An 11,879-nucleotide genomic window follows, 5' to 3' on the forward strand; every position below is an offset into this window, starting at 1 on the left:
AAAAAAGAGATTTTTTTTGCTTTTTGCCTTTTGTTTGAAAAAAAAGGGATAATTGTACTACTATATTGATTGATTATTGACTTTTTTGTTTTCCATTTTCAAGTGCTTGATTATTGATTTTTTTTTAATTCCAAAACTGGCTCTCTTTGGCCAGACGTGACTAGTATGTAATCGGTTCTAGCAACCAATCCCACTTGATTGAACTTTGGAGCCAATTAGACACAACATCAAAATGAACCTAGCGAAGGTACCCTCAAAAAAAAAAAAAAAAAAAAACTAGAGAAGGTGCTAGAGTGACACTCATTTAAGAATTTGGATATCATTGGAGTCATTTACTCATAAATAATTCTATCCCACAAAAGTACAAAGTAACTGGACAGATACCAATTTAAAGAAAAGGTAATTAATATGCAAATTGTAAGACAAGGTACCAAAGTGTCACTTGTTAAAAATTTTAGCTATCATTAGTGTCATTTACTCATAAATAATTCAATGGCATAATGAAATTTGCTTTTTAAAAAAAAAAAAAAAAAAAACCCCATGGCACAAATGTCCAAAGTAATTAAATGGATACCTCCAGCTCAAAGCAAAGCATTCACGATCCACTCACTAAAACCATACACTTGAAATTGGATAGATTCAGTCTACAAACTCACTTATAAGTTCTTTAGGCTATTGTACCGATGAAATTAAATTCATCATTGAATATGAAATAAGAACTATCAACCCTTAGATTATTTCAAAAGTTTAAACCACTAAACGATGCATCAAGATATAAATGGATTAGAATCATACGTTTTATGTCAAAAGGGATTGTAGCATTTTCTGTAAATTGTATGGATGACATTGATTTTTTTACATCACTCTTCTAATACCATCCCATATCACTATATCCTTGTGGCTACTACATATACTTACATGTTCTACAAATTGACTTGTAAATCAGTTATATCCAACTATTTTCCTAGCTGAATACAAATCTTGTTCACTCCTTCCACATTAGATTCATTCTACTATAAAGAGTTTGAAAGCAATACTTACCGGTGATGTATGCGCATCCTAAACGTGCGTGCAATTTTGTAAAAACTTCATCTATGTGTATAATTCGTCGAATATGTATCCATTAATATGTTTTTTTATGACCTTGAAATACTAAATAAAAAATTGAAAAGCAATAAATGATGAGGACATTTAAGGAATTAGCAATTTTGAAAAGTGTTATACCAAAGCAATAATGTTTCATTCTGTAAAGCAGTAATACTCTTATGTTTCTCATAAAAATTTTAAGTTTGGGAGAAGTGGAAAAAATGTGGGGGAGGGGATAAAACACTGTTTTTAAACATGAATGATATTAAAGACCCGTCACTACTTATTCCTCGATAATCATTTACTTTGTTTGTAAATCAATAGGATATACTTTTATATTTATTTAGGTACATTGCGGTGAAGGGATTCTAGACTCGTATTCCTTATTTATTCTTACTCTTAATAACGGTTTGTTTTTCAACTGAAAATAATACTACTAATTTTTGTTAATGGGTCCATCTAACGACTGAGTACCCCGTTAAAATGTATTTTAGATGTCATATTTTTGAAAATATAAAATTAATTACGAAAAGTAAATAAATATAAGAGAAGGTAAGTAAGATTAAATAGTGAAAGTATATAAATACAATGAATGGTAATAATTATTAGTATATGCATATACATAATAGATTAGATAAATTATAGGTGTGTTAATGAGTGTCCAATGGGCACCCGTTAAAAAAAATCCTTTGTTAATTATTAATTGTTGATATATAATTGCTTAAGATGCTTGATGCTTCATTGGTGCCCAAAATAAAAAGTGCAATTATCTTTTGTTAAAATAAATGTCAAGATAGCAAAATCAATGTTTGATTAAGTTAGAAGCGCTCATGATAATACAAATATCCTAAACAACAATTTAAAACTCCGAAATGATTTAAAACTGATTAATTCACTAACTAGTACAATCAGTAGGCTTAAAGGAAATTATCCACTTTTCTATGTCATATCCTACCTTGATATTAGTTTGTGCCACATTACCAAATATGGGAACACTTTCACTTGGTCTAAATGCAAAAGCACAAAGAAGTCTCAGAAGTTCTCACAAAAATGTTCTGATGTGAACTCGATTCTCCAAGTTCCCGCTCTAGAAGAAACGAATTGCACAGACAGCGGAAGGATCTATTTTGACTAGGTTATGGATACAAAGATAGAACAACCTCGACCCCTCCAACCCAAGAAATTGCGAATCTTGAATTTAATCGTGACCCACAACTCAACAAGATAGCGAACCAAAATGTGTTGGTAGAATGGCGCCATATTCAACATGGTCTTGAATTGATAAGCCAAAACTCGAACAAAAGAGATCGCTCACTTTGTATCAAGAAACGTTCCCAAGGAACAAGAAAGAGAAACTCTCAAATTTTATTCATCATCTGACTTGATTATAAAAAACGTTGACCCTTGACATTTATTTATAGCCTTTTACAAGACTCAAAGACCTAAACCAATTTGGAAACAATTAACTATTTTCCTAAAACTCTAACTAGACTAGAATAGAAAACTAACTAACTCAAATTGACTTAACTATGATCAACATGACCTTAGTCTTTATTGTATGAAACTAATGACTCAACATCAACTAATTAACCACCTACTCTTTGCTGGAAATAGCGAAACACACATGGCTGGAATTTGTCAAACAAATGATGCATAATAGTTATAAGTTAAAATAATGACAAACTATAGAATACTACTCCAAACCAAGGAAGGGATCCAAATTTGTTGAGATTCAATGGATCAACCGCTCTTTTATCTTGAATCATCTTTAGAATTTTACACCAATGATCACATATTCGTATCATGTTCAGTGGCTTTAACTTCAAATCTGCACCCTTGAAATGTACTGTCACGGAGGGTACATTTGTATCATCCATTGAAGAATAGCACAGGTCAAAAATTTCCTCAGGATCAGGCACGATTTTCTTCTTGATTTCATGTTTTATAGTTGATCCCAATTGATTGTAGAAATCATGTGGAAGATAGGATAAGGTTGTTCCCGAGTCTATAATAATGTTGCCTTCACGAAACATCTTTTCAGGATTTTGAAACTTCAATGTTGTGTTTGAAACACTGATCCCTTCAAGAATTGTCACATAAAAGTGCTCTGAAAATAATGGAGTTGAAACCGCTCCTTTACCAGAAACCAAAGCATGATTTCCAAAACTTATTTTTCCAGGCTTTGAAGCTTCATCTGATGGCCCTAAACACTAGGAAAATTTACCTCGAATTGAAGAAATTAATTGAGAAGTAAGTGAAAATCCCCCTGGCCCTAAACCAACTAGGCCAGTCCCCTTATCCGGGAATGTACCACCATTATCATGTCAACATCCAAACACAAAATTTTGGAATGACAATTTTTTGTGCTGAGAACCCAGGGTGATAGCGTCTGTTGCAAGATCACCATAAGTATAAGACGAATCTGCATGGGAAACTTGGTATTCACAAGGTTTATGGCTTGATTTTGAATAGCAAGTATGTTTCTGTTCAAGAAAATCATGACATATTTTTGAGGTACAAGGAACAGACCTAAATGTTGAAGAGTTCTTGGGATCAAATGGTTGATAGTTTTCCTTGTAGCAGTGAATACAAGGTAAACATTATTGTAACCATGTAACATGACTACCAGTATCAATAAGGGCTAATGTCTCAAATGGTGGTGTACCATATGATATTTTCATCGGATATTCACCACCACTTGGTATTACTTTAGCTGATGCCAAATGATTTGCACACTTGAATGAACGTCTAAAAGCATTGTTTGCATGATGAAGAGGGGTTAGGGAAGGATTGTACAAAGGAGATTTTGGTGAATCCCGATGTAGAAGATCAAGTGTAAAACCCCCATTGTTAGCTTCTATTGTAAGAAGCACAGCAAAAAATATAAGGTGAAAACAATGAAGGCTCCGGTTTCTTGGCATGGTATAATTTTGATTTTTTGAGCTAAACAGAAATAGTACATTAGCAAGTGGTAACCATATTTATAGAGTCTAAAAATCTCAGTCATCATTTATTTAACTTTTTTCCCCCTTGTAAGGAGGAATATGATTCGTCAGAAAATTATCTAGTGGTATTATAATGATGGATCAATATACTATGCCAAATTTGGTGCACAAATTTACTTTCAATGAATATAGGAACATCAATATTGCAGTTATGTCCAATGAATTAGCTATTGAGAAGTTGGTAAAACAGAATCAAGCCGGCTGTATTTAAATCTCTAAGATACTCACAATTAGTTGATAAAACAAAGCAATGGAGTCCTTGTGTCTTTCTTTGTTTTGGGTGTTCTGATTTTTCATTGTTTTATTCTGAGTCCGAACTTACCTCATTTCACAATTGTTCCAACTTTTTATCAAACTTTGGCAATTTTTTTGCTATTCTGAAGGTTTTGCGCTGCCGTGAATGTTTTAAGGATTAGATTAGTGCAGAATTACATGATAATGTGATAATAATTAAAACTTGAAAAAAAACGAGTGCCTACTCATTAGTACTTTTTTTTCCATACCTATCTTAACTGTTACACACTCATTATTTATTCTTCACTACTATTAAACACTAATCTAATTTAATTTCACTTTTCCAAAAAAATTAAAACTTGATACTTGTTTTAAGGAGTCCTTACAAGGCATAAGTCAAACAATCCCATGTGGAATATGCACTGTTTTATTGGGATAAAATACAAAAAAGCCCCTCATGGTTAACCTAACCTACGGAAAATCCCCTTATGATTTCAAATCATACATTTCGACTCCTCATGGTTTGAACTAATGTGAAACAGCAACGAAAATCGTCAAAACTAACAGAGTTAGATGAAATGACACAATTACCCTAATATATATAAGCAATAAAAGACCTTCTAACAACGATCCTATTGAGCAAACTTACAGAAAAGCTCCATGTGGTTAAGCCAATTCTACTAAAAAGCCCCCTATGATTACATGTTACTTTTATTTATTTATTTATTTATTTTGTGCATAGGAATAAGGTAAGTTGTATTTGAAAGTTTTTATTTATTTATTTTGTATATAGAAATAATGGTTAGTTTTATTTGAAAATTTTTATTTATTTATTTTATTCATAGAAATAAGGAGAGTTGTATTTGGGAGTTTTGGATTTTTTCTGCAAATTTTATGAGTTCTAAGGGGTTTAATAGGTATATCAGCTAAAAATTTGATTTAAAAATTTATTTTCCATGTGAAGCAACCTCAAACTCGTTAATTTAAATGAATTTTGTCAATTCTTACATTAGTTCAAACCACGAGGTACTGAGTTGTATGATTTGAAACCATAAGGGACGTTTCTATAAGTTTGCTTAACCACATGGGGCTTTTCTGTATTATAACTCTAAGGATATATTAGGTATATCAACTAAAAATTTGTTTGTTTCCAATAGAAATACTCTCAAAAGATTCTCATGTATTTCAAACCTGTTAATTCAGACGGTTTCTATCACTTTTTAAATTAGTTCAAACCACGAAATATTGGAGCGTATGTTCTGAAACTATGGAAAACTTTTTTGTATGTTGGCTTAACTTTAAAGGATTTTTCTATATTTTACCCATAATGAGATGCACACCAGTCTGTGCGTGCTGCAAACTTAAAGATGGATCAGTCCGTAGTCATGCATATACATGTCAAACACAACCAAACAATGCTTTAATAATTTGTTACAAAAACTGCGATTCTAATATTCAGTCGCAAAGGTCAACATTTATTAGATTAACCTATTAGTACTATGCTAGCAGTGAAAAGGTAATCAATGTATTCTGGGTGAAGACAAAATTTTCCGGGTTAATGCGGTTAATTGTCAGAAATAGTCAAAATTTAATGAATGAACAAAGGCATATATTTGACCAAAAAAAAAAACAAAGACATATAGTAATTAAAACTTATAAAAAGTGAAAGGAACACAAAAACTCCAAAATTGATTACGTTTTTTGTGAATATATTTTTTAATTAATTTTTTATGTCACGTATATCAAATCGTTACAGTATATTTTTTTATAAAAACTTCAAAAAAAAAAAAAAGGAATCCAAACAAGACCCTAGTATGCAAGATGATGGTACGGAATTAAACAACCATGCTGCCATTGCTAATAGTTTTTTACTCCTGTGCATTATTCCGTATTTTACAATATATTGTATTTTATTTCAGAATTCCAATGTATCCCTTTATTTGTTTGTTAGGTTTCTTACCTATCTCCTTAATTTTGTTCTAAGTTGGTAGATTCCATTTATTCCTTTCTTTTATTTTTCTTCTATAGATGTGCTAGAATCTCAGGTTGTTTGTATTGTTCTTCTAAAATACTTGTTTTTATATAACTCTTAATATATTTTATGACTGTCTAACTGGTACCTATTGGACACTCATTAAAGTGTATCACAAGAGTTAGATTTTTGAAAAGTTAAGATTAATTAAACAAAAAGTGTATAAATGCAAGAATTGGTAGTAATTATTAATGTGTGTATATACATGATAAGTTATGTAAAATTTGGATGGGTTTAACAAGTACCTATTGGGCACCCGTTAGAAAAATTCTATATTTTATAATCAATTCTTTATCTCACATATTTTTTTTTTAAAAAAAAATGGAAGATACTAGCGCTCGTGTTGACTAAATAAATTCTTTATTGTAAATATTTTGGAATTGGCAAGCGGGGTTTTCTTTCCATGTATGTTTTCTTCCATGACAACTCATCAATTTTGGTCTTATGTCAGATAACAGCTAGGAAAAGTAAAAGTAAATTAAATTAGCATTTAGCAGCCAACACAAGCCTTCACACAGTTCTAGCTAACTAAAAGTTTAAACAGTTTGACTAACAGGTGTTTAATAGACATTCGTTAAGAGGAGTCTCAATTTTTTGTTATTTTAAAAAAATATAATTAATTTCAAAAAGTATCTAAATACTGGGGTGTAATAAATGTAATTGTGTGTATTCACACGATAAGTTTGATATAATTTAAATGCGCTAACGAATATCCACCTGTTAGAAAATTGAAATTTCAAAACATGAGAATATGGAAAGCGCGTTAAAGCTTTGGGAGGACTTGAATATTGGCTCTCATGGAAAAGAGTCTAATAATTTTTGTAATAGCTGGATACATTTATGGCTCTATGGTAGGAGATTTAGACTAAAAACTTACTCAAAATTGCCCAAAAAAAAAAAGAAAAAAGAACCTACATTTATGGCATACATTTAATCACTAAACACTAATAGGATGATACAATTGTTCTAAACAAAGATTACAAATCCAGTTCTGGCATCCAATAAAACTGAAAAATCTCATTTATGAGAACAATCTTTTGGCATAAAGGAAATAATCTTCTTCACTAAGTCATATCCCACCTTGACATTCATATGTGCCACATTGCCAAGTATAGCAACAGAATTACTCGGGAGAAAAGCTAAGCAAACTGAAGTATTAGAAGTTCTGTAAAATAAATTCACAGGCTCTAACTTCAAATCTGCACCCTGGAAATGGAATGTGACTGCAGGCACCTTTGTTTCATTCACAGAGGCATAGCATAACTCAAAATTGCTGAATGGATCTGGCACGGTTTTGTTTCCCATTGCACCACCTACAGCTGATCTTAATCCAACGTATAAATCAAGAGGAAGAAACGTTATTGTAGTTCCTGAGTCTATGATAATATTTCCTTGTACTTGAGGCATACTCGAAAGGTAATTAGGGAACTTCAACGTTGTATTTGCAACACTAATTCCTTGGAGATTTATCATATAGTAAGGTGATCCAAGTTCTGTAAAAAATGGAGTTGAAACCACCCCTTTACTATAAGTTATGGACTGATCATTTCCAAAACTGATTTCACCAGGCTTTGCACTAGTGTCGAATGATAGCCCTAAGCAATAGGAAAACTTACCACTAAATGTAGGATATAATTGTGAAATAAGTGAAAATTCCCCGTAGCCTAGACCAACTAGGCCACTCCCCAGATAAGGGAAAGTCGTACCAACATTTTCATATCCACATCCAAAACCAAAGCGTTGGAAGGACCTAATTTTGTTGGAATCACCCAAGCTGATAGTATCAAATGCAAGAACACCTCTAGTATACGATCGATCGTTGTACACAATACCATAAGGACAGGGCATGCTAGGTTTGATTGAATTTGCTCCGCAGGTATTATTATTTGCGTAGTATAAATGACAAGTGTCCGAGCTACAAGGGACAACCCTAAATGTTGAAGATTTTTTGGGACTAAAGGGACGAAATTTTTCCTTGTAACAGTTGATACAAGGTGAACATTGGACCCAAGAAAGAACGCTACCTGTATCAACAACGGCTAGTGTCTCTTCTGGTGGAGTACCATATGATATTCTCATGAGGTACTCCCCACCATTTGGCAGAACTCCTGAAGAATCTAAAGTAAGAGCACGATCAAATGAACGCTGGACAGCATATTTGGCACGCTGGAAAGGAGTCAAGGAAGGATTGTGCAAGGGAGACTCTGGTGAATCTCGGTGGATGAGGTCAAGAATCAAGCCATTTCTATCTGCTTGAATGGTGAGAAACATATAAAAGGATGCAAGAAACAATGGAAGATAAGTAGGGGAAGGACAAAGAAGGATAAATCTTTTTGACATGGTTTTGGATGCTAATACTTTATGAGTTGGTTATACGAGGAGAAAGCAGCTTAATGCCATATTTATAGTGAGGAAAAATCTTGAGTAATTATACAGTGTTAATGTTCTTTGCAATTAAGCAGGAGAGAATACATGAACACGTAATCTGATTGGGTTCTGCCAAATTTGGAGCGAAATCTCAACTAGCATGCCTTAAATGCATGATGAATAAATTCAATTCTAATAATTCTAGTCAATTTTGATTCTTGAGTAGGAAAATTAATGTTGATAAATAACGGATCAGTGTTTAAGATTAAAGAAGCTGGTAGACTGGGTTAAAAATAAGGGCAAATTACACTTTACTGCCTGTAGTTTAGTGTTTTTATACATAACGCTCCTATAGTTTCAAAAGCTATACATAACCCCCTAATTGTTTGGATTAAAGCGTCAAAGTAACGTAATTTGCAATCTATAACGAAATCACCTAAAATATCAAAAACACATCTATGTAAAGTTGAAAATTATTTATTAACCACGAGGGAATTATATGTTTTGAAAACTATAAGAGGTTTATATGGTAAAATATAAAACCATATGGAGTTAGTGTGTCATGTATATTATGTTTATATATTTTGGTTACTTCACCCATTTTAATTTTTAAATAAGGGTAATTTCGATATTTTCAAATGTTCCGTTACGAATGATCATTTCCGTCCCTTTGATACTTTAATCTAAATTATGATGGGGTTATGTATAACTTTTGAAATCATAGAGGGATTATGTACAAAAATACTAAATCATAGGGGGATAAAATGTAATTTGTCCTAAAAATAAACAGTTTGTCTAATGGGTGCCCTATGAACACTCTTTAGATATATTTCAAGTGTTAGATTTTTAGAAATATAAGATTAATTTAGGAAAGCATATAAATGTAAGGGAATTAATTAGGGAAGATGTATAAATACAAGACAATGTAGTAATTGTTAGTGTGTGTGTATATATATGATAGATAGAGTGGAATGTAAGTGTGTTAATGATAGAAAAACCCAAAAATAAATTATATCTGAACTTGTATGAGTTTTTACTTTTTAGAAATGTTGTATGAAGGTTTGTCCATATTTCGTTTTTGGATTTTTCACCCAAGTATCGATGAGGATTTATTAGCATGCATAATTGCAGAACAAATGTACAACTCACAATTATTACTCCATTTTGCATTATATACTATTCGAATTTTATTTACATTTTCAAATGCTAAAATTTGAACCCTCTCTTAGTGTGTCCTTTGCAAACCGGTAAGATAAAATCCTCCTCTTTTTGAGCTTTTAGTTGATTTCTTCTTTTTTCCTCTTTAAGCCCAAATGAACTTCGAACCTAGTAGTAGCAATGTTTTGAAACTCGGATAGTTATTGAATCGGTGAAACATTCAGATCAAAGTTCAACTGGTTGGACCAGTTCAACTCTGGTCAATGAATTTTTTAAAAAATAACTTATATAAATATATACGCACAAAATAAGACATGCATTGGACTAATTTGGGTCTTTATATGATGAAAAGTTTAATATTTTTTCAAAAAACCTGGATTTTCACAAATAAATTTTTAATTATAAGTTAAAATAAATAAATTTCATCTTAATCTCAATTGTATCTATCAAAAAATTAATTTTAAATCCAACCCAAAAGTACCATAATATCCTGAAATTATAAAAAATTCACATCTATGGGAATTAGACATTGTAAGTTTAAATTTTAATTCATGTTTTATAGATTTAGAGATTGCAACTTAAAAAAAAAAAGTTTGAAATTTAGACGAAGTCAAAAAAATAGAAAATAGAGATACAAACTCAATAAGAGGCAAAAAATGAGAAGAAAATGAGTGGATGTTGCATTTAATAATTAGTTTTTAGAGTTAAGGAAAACCTATTCTTTTTTTTTTCAATTTAATAGATAAAAATTAAAAATCGCTGGTTCAACGGTTCAATCCGATTTTTAAATCCAATCAACCCAAAATATGAATCGGATCAAAACTATGACCGATTCGCAGTCCAATCAATCGAATCGGCCGGTCTGGTTCGATTTTCAAAACAATGAGTAGAATATAGGAAACAACCTGCCAATCCGACTACAATGGAGCTGCTGATGGGGCCTCGCAAGTATTATTTCTTACAAGTTTACTCTTGGGCGCAAGTCAGTTGAAAGATGTTATAACAAAAATTTTAATATGGCGTAATTAAATTAAAATTTAATCTAACAAAAATCGAAATTACTATTTCAATCCGAAATGGAGTAAATAGAACCTGTGAGACCCCCCCTGGATCCCAGCCGAGCCACCCTTGAGACCAATTTAGTTTTCAAAATGACTAACCAATTAAACATGCACCAATTTTGACCCTTCTAATTATTGATTCTTTAAGTTTGTACTCGAGATCTTTTAACTCTCTATATTTCCCTGGGAAGTATCTTGGAAGAGGAATTTTTGTTCTATTTAGTTGGTTTAAGTTATAGCTATTGGGATACAATGCCAACCTTTTATAGATGGAACAGATTACTCCAATCCAAGGCACATCCAAAAAAAAAATAAAAACTACTTATATATCTTGAGTTAAACGTAAGATAAAATCACTAAATTAAGAAAACCAATATGCAATGTAGATTGGTCCTCCAAGATTTGTCAAATGGTGGAATTAAAGGATATCAAATCACCAAATCAAGAAACCCAATGAGAGCAAAGAATTGTATATCCTAAAAAGGTCTCAGCCAAGAAACTCTTAATATTTCACCTTCTATTCACTCTTCTCCATCCCATAAACTATTTGTGGCATACATAAAATTACTTAACTTTAATGGGATGATACAAAATTGCTAAACAAAGAATATAAAATTAAACTCTAGCATCCATCCAATTAAGCTGAAAACCTCACTAATTACTAGAACAATCTGTGGGCTTGAAGGAAATAATCTTGTTTACTAAGTCGTATCCCACCTTCACATTCATTTGTGCAACATTCCCAAACACAGGAAAATCTGTACTTGGGATAGATGCCAAGCACACTGAAGTATCAGAAGAAGCACATCAGTTTCATTCACTGAACCGTAGCACAAGTCAAAAGATCTCGTTGGATCTGGCACGGTTTTGTTTCCCATTTCTGCTACAAAAGATGATCTTAACCCATAGTAATAATCCACTGGAAGAAATGTTAAT

The 11,879-nt window shown here is 31.9% G+C and overlaps 1 protein-coding gene across 1 annotated transcript; it reads right to left on the minus strand.

Moving 5' to 3' along the window:
• Positions 1-7,279: 7,279 nt before the first annotated feature.
• Positions 7,280-8,681, minus strand: LOC113729690 (aspartic proteinase CDR1-like). The gene has a single exon (XM_027253943.2). The coding sequence runs from the start codon at positions 8,626-8,628 to the stop codon at positions 7,375-7,377; it is 1,254 nt and encodes a 417-aa protein (XP_027109744.1). The 5' UTR covers positions 8,629-8,681; the 3' UTR covers positions 7,280-7,374.
• Between the last annotated feature and the right edge of the window lie 3,198 nt (positions 8,682-11,879).

This window comes from Coffea arabica, chromosome 2e (assembly GCF_036785885.1).
Source record: "Coffea arabica cultivar ET-39 chromosome 2e, Coffea Arabica ET-39 HiFi, whole genome shotgun sequence".
NCBI lineage: Eukaryota > Viridiplantae > Streptophyta > Magnoliopsida > Gentianales > Rubiaceae > Coffea > Coffea arabica.